General features: G+C 40.5%; 1 protein-coding gene and 1 non-coding gene across 2 annotated transcripts; one reads left to right on the top strand and one right to left on the bottom strand.

Moving 5' to 3' along the window:
- The first annotated feature begins 3184 nt into the window (after nucleotides 1-3184).
- LOC118491971 lies at nucleotides 3185-3291 on the top strand. The gene has a single exon (XR_004892416.1). It is a non-coding gene; the product is annotated as a small nucleolar RNA R71 (small nucleolar RNA).
- A 6438-nt stretch (nucleotides 3292-9729) lies between these two features.
- LOC110899053 (probable indole-3-pyruvate monooxygenase YUCCA5) lies at nucleotides 9730-11407 on the bottom strand. The gene has a single exon (XM_022145919.2). It carries the CDS (start codon nucleotides 11324-11326, stop codon nucleotides 10061-10063), a length of 1266 nt encoding a protein of 421 aa, XP_022001611.1. The 5' UTR covers nucleotides 11327-11407; the 3' UTR covers nucleotides 9730-10060.
- Nucleotides 11408-12623: the final 1216 nt, after the last annotated feature.

Raw genomic sequence — 12623 nt, 5'->3', positions numbered from 1 at the left:
TCCATTTATATACAAGTTCACATACCTCACGGGAGATCACTCAATCACTCGGCCGAAGGTGTATTTTTAAGTGAATCGCTCGAGAGCGGCACGGATTTACATTCTCCATATGCTTGCCAAGCGATCAATCCTCCTCCTTTTTAACTTTTTACCTTTGTAAATATCAAGAGGTCTTTTGGGGTGAAGGCTTGGGTTTAAAGGTGGGTGGTTGGTTAGTGGTTAGTAAAAAAAAAAAGGCGAAAATCGTAACAAGTGTCGGTTTTCGTGAAATACCTTATTTTTGGTGACATTTATTTTTGAAGTATTTCTCCAAACAAGCTTTTTGTAGCTTATGTTTGTTTTTGACTTCATTTTTTTTTTTTTTTTTTTTGTCACGTAAAGGGTATGTTTATGAAAAAACCGAGTTTGTTACTAAAATAAAGGTGAAAAAATGAAAAAGGTTTTTGGTGGGTAAAAAAAATTGTTTTGGGGGTAATGAAATGAAAGGTTTAGGCTCAAAGGGGTTTTCTAGGGGGATTTTGGGTAGGTAAAAAAAATTGAAAAATAATGGTTTTGAAAGAAAAATAGTTAGTCCTAATGCCTCCATCATTTACTTACTTGGGTTTAAGTTGGTAAGGACCGGGAATGTATCGTCGTGGCAAGTTCTAGATTTGTAAAGACCGAGCGGCTATTCACACAAGAAACGAAAAATGAGCATTTAATCTAAATATGTGTATTTTTATGCTCAATAAAGGCTCAAAACTCACTTTTTGTGGGAATGGGTTTTTAATGTGACCAAGCATATATAATCGAATTTTAGCTAGACTTGTTATACCGTTTCATAATTTTCTTATGTTAGTTCTTTTTATCACGACGCTATCGGTTGTAAGTTTGTAAAAATATAACCCTTTTATAACTTGTTATTCCCAACTTAAACTAAGACAAGTAAATAAAATAAAAAATGAAAAAGTTTTTGAAAAAATTTGGGGTGTTTAGCGGTTCCAATAGAGTTTTGTGTAAGGCTTGTTTTAGGATTTTGCAAAATTCCAAGGTTTTAGCATCCCCCCCACACTTAAATTACACATTGTCCTCAATGTGTCCAAAAATAAAGTTTTTGGTTGATTAGAATATGTAAAAGTGTGTTTAAAAACAAAGATTTGTGTTACTGGCGCTCTGGACACGGCCCCGTGTTGACCGGGCACGGCCCCGTGGTCAAGTGCCAGTAACAAAAATTATAGAATTGAAACAGAAGCCTGGGCACGGGGGCGTGTCCACTGAACACGGCCCGTGTCCAGTTACCTGAACTGGGTGATTTCCTGCAGGGGGCTCAGCACGGGGCCGTGTTGGTTGGGCACGGCCCGTGTGGAGCCTTCTGTTATGGAGATTTTTGTCGGTTTGTTCTGTTCTTCTGCATGGTTCCATTTTTTCTCGTTCCCTTTTTCATCCATTACCACCATGAGTGTGATTTATTCTGCAAAAACTAAAAGATTAAACTAAACTAAGGATAGGTCCGCGGAATGCCTCCGTGGTGCGCCACGTTTATAAGGGTCCTTGGCTAGACCCAATTCCTGGTCACACGTCTTTTGATTGGGGTGCCTTGCCTCCCAAGTTACACCGTCGGAGAGCGGCATCCAAGCTTGAATCGATAACCTTCATGTAGTGGATCGGGTCGTCATCCTCTATTCTTTTCCCAACTCCGAATTTTACCTCATCGTCCCCATATCTCAAAGTTAGTGTCCCGTCATTCATGTCCACTACTGCTTGTGCGGTGGCAAGGAAAGGCCTCCCTAGAATAAGAGGGACCTCGGTGTCTTCCTCCATGTCGAGTATGACAAAGTCAACAGGATAAACGAATCTGCTTACCCTTACCAAGACATTCTCGATGACACCTTGCGGGAACTTGACCGATCGATCCGCGAGTTGTATGCTTATTTTTGTGGGGCTTGTGGTTCCCAAGCCAAGCCTTTTGAACATTGAAGAGGGCATGAGGTTAATGCTAGCCCCTAAGTCGGCCAAGGCATTGCGAACGGGAGATTCCCCTATTGAGCACGGAATCGTGAAACTTCCGGGATCGATCTTTTTTTGGGGTAGTTTATTGAGTACGAGGGCAGAGCATTCTTCGCCTAAATTAACTAATTGCAAATTTTCAATTTTCTTTTTATGTGTAAGGAAGTCCCTCATAAATTTAGAGTATTTGGGCATTTGGGTTAGGACTTCGATAAAAGGAATATTGACATGCAATTGTTTTAGCAAACTTTCGAATTTTGCGAATTGCTCGTTGGTTTTCTGACGAATTAACCTACCGGGGTACGGAACTCGAGGAGCCTTGGTAGGCTCTGTTGATGGGGGAGGGTCCTTCTCCTGCAGATTTGTTGGCGTTGATTTTTCCGCGGCTGGAGGTACTTCTGCAGGCCCTACGGTCCGGTTTCGTAGCGTGATGAGGTGAACTTGCGCCTTCGGGTTGGTTTCGGTATTGCTGGGTAATGCGCCTTGTGGTCTTTCGGAAAAATTTTGAGCTAGTTGACTTATTTGTTTTTCTATGTTTTGAATGCTAGCCTGTTGATTCCTAAAGTTTGATTCTAATTGTAGGAATCTTTCCGAATTTTTCTTGTCAGTGTCAGAGACGAGGCGAGATATAGTATCTTCGAGCCTTTCTCTTCCACTTTGTTGTTGAGTGAAATTTTGTGACTCATTTCTTGATTGCTGAAAGTTTGTTCGTTGTGGTTGTTGGTTACTACTATTGCCGGGCTCCCTCCAACCAAGGTTTGGGTGGTTTCGCCATCCTTGGTTGAAGGTCCCCGTTGGAGGACCCGACGGCCTAGGTCTATTATCAATGTAGTTTACCATTTCTTGTTGATCGTCCGTTTCTTTCATGCAACTCCAATTTTCATGTGACCCACCACACCCCTCACAAGCCATTACCGAGACTGTTTTTGTCATTTCTAATTTTTTTATTTTTGAAGAAAGGGCCTCGATTTGGGCTTGTAAAGAGGTGCTTTCGTCTACCTTATGGGCGCCCGGGGCGATAGTTTTATTTCCCCGGGGAGTGTGCCATTGAAAATTGGTTTGAGCAATTTCCTCAATTTGATTATATATTTCGTGTGGGCGTCGATTACCTAAAAGTCCCCCGGAGCTAGAATCAAGTGTCTGCCTAGTATGTGGCAACAACCCATTGTAGAAAGTGGATACTTGTTGCCATATTGCGAGGCCGTGATGGGGACATTTGCGTAATAGCTCCTTGAACCTTTCCCAAGTTTCATATAAGGATTCCCCGTCCTCTTGTGAGTATGTGTTAATTTCAGCCATTAATTTAGCAGTTTTAGAAGGAGGGAAATACTTATATAGAAATTTTTGGGCTAGTTCATCCCAGGTGTTTACCGATCCAGCTGGGAGGGTGTTGAGCCAAGCTTTCGCTCGGTCTTTTAGTGAGAATGGAAACATACGAAGGCGGATGGCGTCGTTTGATGCTCCATTGATCCGAAATGTATCACATATTTCTAAGAAATTAGTTATATGTAGATGGGGATCCTCGTCCGCGAGCCCGTGAAAGGTTGCGGAGTTTTGGAGCATTTGTATCAAGTGCGGTCGAAGTTCGAAGTTATTGGCTTCGACATTCGGGGCATTGATAGCGGCACCGAGATTACCTACGGTGGGCCGTAAGTAATCCATGAGGGTACGTTGGTCCGCCATTGGGGGTGGGTCACCCGAAACCTTCTCTTGGTTTTTGGCTTTTAACCTTTTTCTGAGAAAGCGTTCGGGTTCTTCTAATGGTTCCTTTATGTCTTTATTGGAACTGGAGCTCATACACTACGCGAGGTTGGCGTCGGGTTCCAAGTCCTGCAATAAAAACAGAAAAGAATGTTGGTCAGAAGGTTCACCACGGCCCCGTGTCGAGCGAACACGGCCCCGTGGTCGGAGTTACAGTGGTTGTTTTTCAGATCCCAGTTACTGGAAGTTGGACACGACCCCGTGTTGCACCGACACGGCCCCGTGGTCAGCCTTCTGTTAACTTGAAAAACAAAAACTGCCAGTAACGTTGCTGAGCACGGCCCGTGTCCGACCAGGCACGGCCCGTGTGGAGCTCTGCAGAAGCTGAAAAATCTAAAAAAAATCCTAAAAAATTAAAGAAAAATAAAAAGATGATTAGGCCGTTGATTCCTAACTTTCTTAAAATCCTTGTGTCCCCGGCAACGGCGCCAAAAACTTGATGTGCGTTAGGTGTAATATATTTTTAGATGTTTATTTAAGCCCTTTTTACACTTTTAGCCAAGTTTTAAATTTATAAAACACGATATTCACTAACACTAAACACACATATGGGCAAGTGCACCCATCGTGGACGTAGTATAGTGTTGGTAAGATACCGAGGTCGTCCAAGGACACAAGAGCTTTTAATACCGGTTTATCCTCAACGTCTAATCAAATCAAAAAGTTAGAAAATTGTTTTAAACTAAGAAAAATAAAAACTAACTAAATGCTGAAAAAGAAAATAAAATAAAAACAGATAGACAAGATGAATCACTTGGATCCGACACGTGTATTAGTATAACCTTTGATTATTTTCGCACTTTTGCACTTGTTTAAGAGATTATCTTAGTTATTGTAGTAGGCCCCTCTTTTGAAGGCGACGTTACCCTCAACCCAGTAGTTTGAGTCAGCAAGGATACAATCCTAAAGGGTCGGATTATTGGAAGATAATGAATTAAGTTATTAATGCAAATTATGGTAGGCCCCGCTTTTGGCGGTGACGTTACCCTCGGCTAAGTAGTCTGAGTCAGCAGGGATACAGTCCTAAATAGCCAGGTTAAAGTATTAATAGTAGTTAGCTTATGAGGGGGTCAAAGAGTTTGGATCCCCGCCATCCAATACCTATGGGCATTGAAGGAGATCCTACTAAATTTGACCCAGGTCCCAAGCAGGACCTCTAAACGCTGAACAAGGGCAAGACCCTTACCAAACCGTTCCCTTAACCCCCGACCAGGTAGCCAACATACCTCCATATAGACCGTGGAGATATGAATGGTGAAAATCTTTTATTTTATATAGACAGTAAAATAACGCCAAGACACCACGGACAAACGATAAGGAAAGATCACCTTCAACATAAGTAACTAGTTATTAAAGTCATTAATACAAAACCAAATAAAAAGTGCAAAAGATTAAAAATAAAAAGTATTATACTAAACACTTGTCTTCACCAAGTGATGTAAGAGACTTAGGCAAACATGGCCTTGATTGTCAAGAACTCTTACGATCAATCTTGGATCCCGAGACGACTCACACACTCTACGATGGACAATGGATGATGGTGGTGGATGATGGTGTTATGGTGGTGATGGGTGGTGGATGAAGTGTGAGAGAGGTGGTGTGCCAAGGGATGAGAGAGAATGAAACCAAGCTCCTCTATTTATAGGCTGAACAGAACGCTGGACACGGCCCCGTGCCCGTCTGACATTCTCTCTCTTCATTAATTGTAATTGCGAATTACAATTAATGCGCCTGCTGTACTTTCAACACGCCCCCGTGCCCGCTGGGCACGGCCCCGTGGTGAGCAATGGAAGCTTCTACTGATTTGTCTTTTCTGCTGCTTCCTGGGCACGCCCCCGTGTTCACTGGACACGGGGCGTGTTCAGACTCTGTTCTCTTCTCTTTGTCTTGGGAGGTGCCGTTGAGGGTCCGGGCAGTTTACTTTTGTTCCTTTTCTTGTATTTATGGTAGAATTAGTGGTCTTTTTGCTTCTTTTGTGATTTTGAGCTCATTTCATCCTGAAAATTCAAAAGGAAGACAAAAACACTCTTTTTCCAACATTAGTACTTAAAAAGGGTTAGTTTTATGCCTTAATTGATGTGTTTTATATGTTGCATTTTACACACATCAACTTCTAATTCTAGTTCTTTATTGCATACAGAAAGTAGAGGAAGAAGAAACGAAAGAGGACATAATCGAGGCAGGTCCAAGTCCAGAAGAAGGGGACAGCCAAAGAACAGAAAAGACGTTGAATGTTGGAATTGCAAAGAAAAAGGTCACTATAGAAGCCAATGTACAAAACCCGCTTCAAAGAAAGAAGTAAACAGTGTATCCTCGGAAGAACAAGGTGATGTTCTCACCTGTTCTGTTGAAGATTCAGTTGAATCTTGGATTATGGATTTAGGTGCTTCTTTCCATCCTATCTCATGCCCAGATATGGTCAAGAATCTACGAACAGGTAACTTTGGTAAAGTTCGTTTAGCAGATGATCAAATGTCACAGGTATTGGAGATGTAGACTTGAAGACCTCAGTAGGAACTATATGGACATTGAAAAATGTCAGGGTTATTCTTAATTTAATGAGAAAATTAATTTCAGCTGGTAAACTGGATGATGAAGGGTTTAATGTTCACTTTGGGGGTGGACAATGGAAAGTGATCAAAGGCAATTTAGTGATTGCCAAAGGAAAGAAGCAAGGTACTCTGTACATGGCAGAAGTTTCTGCTGAAGGTGTTCACGCAATGACCACCGGTCCGAGTCCATCAAATTTATGGCACAACCGACTCGGACACATGAGCGAGAAGGGATTGAAAATGTTGGCTCAGAAAGGTAAGTTTCCAGACTTGAAGAAAGTGGAAACTGAATTCTGTGAACCTTGTGTTCTTGGAAAACAAAAGAGGGTTACTTTTGTGAAGACAGGGAGGACACCGAAAGCTCAGAAGTTAGAGCTTGTTCACTCGGATGTATATGAACCAACCTCAGTTTTATCTCTAGGAGGCTCAAGATAGTATGTTACTTTCATCGATGATTCAACACGAAAGGTATGGGTATATTTTCTTAAGCATAAATCTGCCGTATTTGATGCTTTTAAGATATGGAAATCTGCTGTTGAAAATGAAACTAACTTGAAGGTAAAGTGCCTAAAGTCTGATAATGGTGGTGAATACATTAGTCAGCAGTTCACTGACTATTGTGCCGAGAAAGGGATAAAGATGATCAAGACAGTTCCCGGAACTCCTCAGCAGAATGGTGTAGCTGAGAGAATGAATAGAACTCTAAATGAGAGGGCTAGAAGCATGAGGCTAAATGCCGGGATGCCCAAGACATTCTGGGCCGATGCAGTTAACACTGCAGCCTACTTGATCAACCGTTCACCAACCGGTCCCTTAGATTTCAAGTTGCCTGAAGAAATGTGGCAAGGAAAGGAGGTAAGTCTCGAACACTTACGAGTCTTTGGTTGTAGTGCTTACGATTTGTTAGAAGCTAGTGACAGGGATAAGTTAGACTCAAAATCCAAGAAGTGCACATTCATTGGTTATGGGTCAGAACAAATGGGTTACAGGCTTTGGGATAATGAAGGCAGAAAAGTAATCAGAAGCAAGAATGTCGTCTTCAATGAAAACGAATTGTACAAAGACAGAAACACCAAAAGGCCAGAAGTTCAGAAAGACTATGTTGAATTTGAAAGTGGTGAAACAAGAAAAGAAGCTTCAGTCGACATTCTAGAAAATGGGAATGAGTCAATCGACAGTGGGAGCTCAGGGGATGATTCTAGTAATGATTCTGCAGAAGAAGAAGAGGTCGCTCCTCAAATTCCAGAATCCCCAGAAACTCCTCAGTTTCAACCAAGAAGATCCTCCAGAGTTGTTAGACCACCAGACAGATATTCACCATCCGTCAATTACATACTTTTGACAGAAAATGGTGAACCCCAGTGTTATTCTGAAGCCATGGGGTTGAAAGATTCATTGCAGTGGGAGTTAGCAATGAAAGAAGAGATGAAGTCGCTTGAGAAGAACAAGACCTGGCTCTTATCAAAACTTCCAGCTGGGAAGAAGGCTCTTCAGAACAAGCGGGTTTTCAGGGTCAAAGATGAACATGATGGTACCAAACGGTACAAAGCAAGATTAGTAGTCAAGGGATTTCAGCAGAAAGAGGGAATTGATTTCAATGAAATATTTTCTCCAGTGGTGAAAATGACTACCATCAGACTTGTTCTCAGTATTGTAGCAGCAGAAGGCTTGCATCTTGAGCAGCTAGATGTCAAGACAGCTTTTCTACATGGTGACCTAGAAGAAGAAATCTACATGACACAGCCAGAAGGTTTTCAGGCTAAAGGCAGAGAAAACTTGGTGTGTAAGTTGAAGAAGAGTTTGTATGGTCTGAAACAAGCGCCCCGACAATGGTATTTGAAGTTTGATAACTTCATGGGAAGAGTCGGATACAAGAGATGTGACAATGACCATCGTTGTTACATCAAGAGGTTTAAGGGTTCTTATATCATCCTATTACTATATGTGGATGATATGCTGATTGCAGGTTCAGACATGACAGAGATCAAGAAGCTGAAGAAGTAGATGTCTGAAGAGTTTGAGATGAAAGACTTGGGAGCTGCAAACCAAATACTCGGGATGAGTATTTTCAGAAACAAAGAAGATGGTTCTTTGACACTCTCTCAAGAAAAGTACATTGAGAAGGTGTTAGAAAGATTCAGCCTTAAAGATGCCAAGATTCGAAGCACACCTTTGGGAAGTCACTTTAAGCTTTCTAAAGTTCAGTCACCCAGATCAGATGAAGACAAAGCAGATATGGCTAAAGTTTCGTATCCATCGGCAGTTGGTAGCCTCATGTATGCAATGGTATCCACGAGACCAGATATAGCTCATGCAGTGGGAGTTGTTAGTCGGTTTATGTCCAATCCAGGGAGAGAACATTGGGAGGCAGTTAAATGGCTGCTAAGATATTTGAAGGGGACTTCAAAAGTGGAATTACAGTTTAAGGGGAAAGAGGTTATTTTGAAGGGTTTTGCAGATGCTGACCTTGGTGGTTGTAAAGAATCTTATAAAAGCACCACCGGATATGTCTTTACAGTGGGAGGCACTACAGTAAGCTGGATGTCCAGACTGCAGAAAGTGTTACCCTTTCAACCACAGAAGCTGAGTATATGGCAGTTGCTGAAGCAAGCAAAGAGCTTATATGGTTGAAGAATTTTCTCAAAGAGCTCGGCAAGGAACAAGTTGATTGTGCACTATTCTGTGACAATCAAAGTGCAATTCATCTTGCAAAGAATCCTGTCTTCCATTCGAAGACAAAGCACATACAGCTGAGATATCACTTCATCAGAGAGCAAGTTAGTGAAGGCACTCTTATCAAAGGAAGTGAAAATCCATCTGATATGTTGACTAAGGTTGTCACCTTAGAGAAGTTGAAGCTTTGCATAGCTTCAACTGGCCTTCAGGTTAATTGAAGAGAAGGCCGGGTAAGTAGGAATGTATGAAGATCAAAGTTTTTACAGAGATACTGATGCACAGTTGAAGCACATGTGAAGATTATTCCGTGGCTTCAAGTGGGAGATTGTTGAGTGTGAAGCCAACTTGACAATTTGACATTGTTGAGTACCAAGCCACTTGACAACTTGATCAAGCTGAGGTCAGAAAGCAGGATAAGAGGATGATATCATCCAATCTTCCTGTTATCCAGATTTTACGGATCTTGTCTTTCTCTTTCCTCTATCATTCAATCCAATATATATGATTGAATTGTATCTCTAAATTCTTGTACCAAAAGCTTAATACAAATATTCCTAGTTACCACAGTGGATGTAGGTCAGAATCGACCGAACCACTATAAATCTTTGTATTCTTCGACAGAAAATTGCGTGTGTGTGTGAGTTCTGTGTTCGTGAGTGCATCCTGATCCTAACATGTGACTCAATCTTAAAAGGTTAGAAATAAAATTATGTTTTAGGTTAAATAAAATGGAAAAGGGAACGGTTGGTTATCCAAAATATATTTTACACCCTTGTATAATGAAGGAAAATAGACGAGCTTCATTTACTCGATATTTTCAATAATAAAATATAGAAAGAGAATTACAAAATGAACGAAAGCAACCAATAAGAGTAGAACATTATATAAAAGAATGTTACACTCATCGTGCCAGGTATACAAACAATTTTCTAAGCTTACTACTTTTCTTTTTCTTATTTGGGTTGGCATCTGCTCTTCTGTTCTATATTGTTTCCAGTTTCCGCATATAGTTTTAAATATACACCACCTGCAGAATATATAAATCCTAACTCTTTTTACCATGAGTTCGTTTTTGTTAAATAAAGTTAGAAAGTTGAGATGCATCTTCTGAGTATATGAAGTTTCTTTTTCTTGTGATTAAATTCTTCATTCCAAACCTTGCCAATATCTTGAGAAATTTTAACAGCGTCAGCAGACGCACCAGCAAGTCCTCTTCTGGTGAATCCGGATGCATATAACCCACGTTTTCCCTTCCAACCATTTGGAAACGGCGTCTTTGGGAACCCGTTTTTAGCAAAGAATTCAGTCTCCTGAAGCCAGAAAGGGACATTGCTGCGATACCCGGTAGCTAAAACAACCGAATCAATGTCGAGTGTCTCACCGTTGACGAGCTCCACCGAGTTGTAACTAAATCTTTTGATCCCAGGGACGACTTTGATCTCGCCTGATCGGATTTTCTCAAGCGCGCCAATGTCGAGTACTGGAGTCTTTCCATGGTGGTTTTTGAGTTCTAATGGGCCTAAAGATGGTCTTTTAATTCCGTACTTTTGAATGTTTCCAAGAATGAACCATGTTAACATTAACAATAGTTTGTCAACTAGCCATAGAGGTAGCCATTTCATCAGCATCATGGCTAGATCAAATGTTGACTTTCCCATGATTTCTCTGGGCAAGACATGAACCGAGCTTCGAACCACCATGGATGGCTTGGCATTGTGGTTGGAGAGGTCTAGTGAGACCTCCATGCCCGAATTTCCACACCCGACCACCAATACTTTCTTTCCTGTGTATTTCTGGCCGGACTTGTAGTCTTTTGCATGGATGACTTCACCTGAGAATTCTTCTAGTCCATCTATTTCTGGCACTACCCCTTCTGCATTTTCTCCTGTTGCCACCACAAGCATTTGACAGATATACTCTGTTTCAGACCCGCTTGTTGAGGCGGTAACCACCCGCCACAGCTTGCAGGCTTCGTCGTACTTAGCAGACTGCACACACTCGTTGAACTGCGGCTTGATATCAAACTTTTGAGCGTAGTTCTCAAGATACGCGATGAATTGTTTCTTTGTTGGGTATTCGGGGTAGTCCTCGGGAAAGGGTAGGTTGGGAAGTTGGCAGAATTTTTTCGGGAGGTGAAGTTTTAGGCGGTCATAGGTGCGTTTTTGCCATAGAGAAGCGATGCAGTCAGCTCGTTCGATGACTACAAAGGGAATGCATTGTTCCTTAAGGCAAGCCGACACGGCTAGCCCTGAGGGTCCCGCCCCTACTATAACCGGGCCGTTGACCCACACACATCTGCGACCGCAGAAGTCGGTTTGAGCTGAAAAACTAAACATTCTCTGAAATTTCATGGAATGCAAGGTGCTTTAAAGTTTTGTTTTTATGGTGTTGGAGTGACAAAAAGAAGAGTAAGTTTGTGTATGTTTGAAAGTGATCGAAGTTGAGATGATTGTTGGAATGAAGGAGGGAGGTATGTATGCATATATATATAGGAGGGTGGGGAGGATGGTACGTGGTAGGAGTAATATGTTTCCATATTTGAAAAAGCTGCTATCAATCATAAGTTTATTGAAATATATCATAATTAGAATCATTTCTATACTAAAATATATGGTGCTATATATCATAGTGGTATTAGATTGGATTTAGTCTCTTGGTTTTTAGTCACTGTTTATATTATTATTTCCAATGGGAGTGTATAATGTATATTGCTTTTAAGAGAAGTTTTGTGTGAGGCTTTGGTGCGAGGTATTGTTGAAGTAACAATGTAAATCTTTGATCACTAAAATTTAAAGTTTTAAGTAACCGTAACTAGATGAAATTCATACATAAAAAAACATGTAAAAGTTCCGTTTACTGGGTTAAAATTTCACAAGTTATATAAATATGGGCAGAAGCCGCAGAAATCTAATGTTCACCATACACACGTTAAACAACTTTCAACCAATGTTGAGTTGTTGACCCACCATCTGTTCTCTATATTGCTAATGATGGTATAACTAAAGCAATAAAGTACAATTAAATTAAGGTTGTTTTAGCTTCTCAGGGACTTGTTGGTATGCAATTATTCATACTCACCTTTGATAAATATAAATTAATTAATTCATAAAGTGATCTAATTGGAATCATTTTTAGTTGGTTGAATGATGGGAAGAAGAGGGGAAGCATGTGATTATAAACTTTATCCGCCCCAAAATTCTCTTGTCTAATTTTTGAAGGAAAAGGTTTGGAATTGAGTCTTTTCTAGGGTATTTCATATAAATCTATAATAATGTAGGATGTTTATAGCTTTTAAAAAGGTTTCAATACCAATGTTCATATATGGTCAAGAACTCATCTTATTTGTCTGATTCACAAGACATCCTGAATCCTCATGATATTTATTAGTCGAGAAATAAAACACGCATTGAAGAAAAGCAAGAAACATATTCACACATTAGACTACAAAGACTTTTTTTTTTTTTTATATATATATATATATAAAAAAATATATATACCAAGTCATTGCTTATTAAATTTCTATTACACTACAAGAAAAAGGGACAATTTCCTACAGAAATTTCCTACATAATTTTTTTCGTCACGGATTACTACACTTTTATGACAAATTTCCTACAAAAAAAATTTCAAGATTTTGTTACAAATTTT

This window comes from Helianthus annuus, chromosome 4 (assembly GCF_002127325.2).
Source record: "Helianthus annuus cultivar XRQ/B chromosome 4, HanXRQr2.0-SUNRISE, whole genome shotgun sequence".
In the NCBI taxonomy this organism is placed as follows: Eukaryota; Viridiplantae; Streptophyta; class Magnoliopsida; order Asterales; family Asteraceae; genus Helianthus; species Helianthus annuus.
The sequence above is the reverse complement of the archived record's forward strand: the minus strand, read 5'-3'. Positions and strand labels throughout refer to the sequence as shown.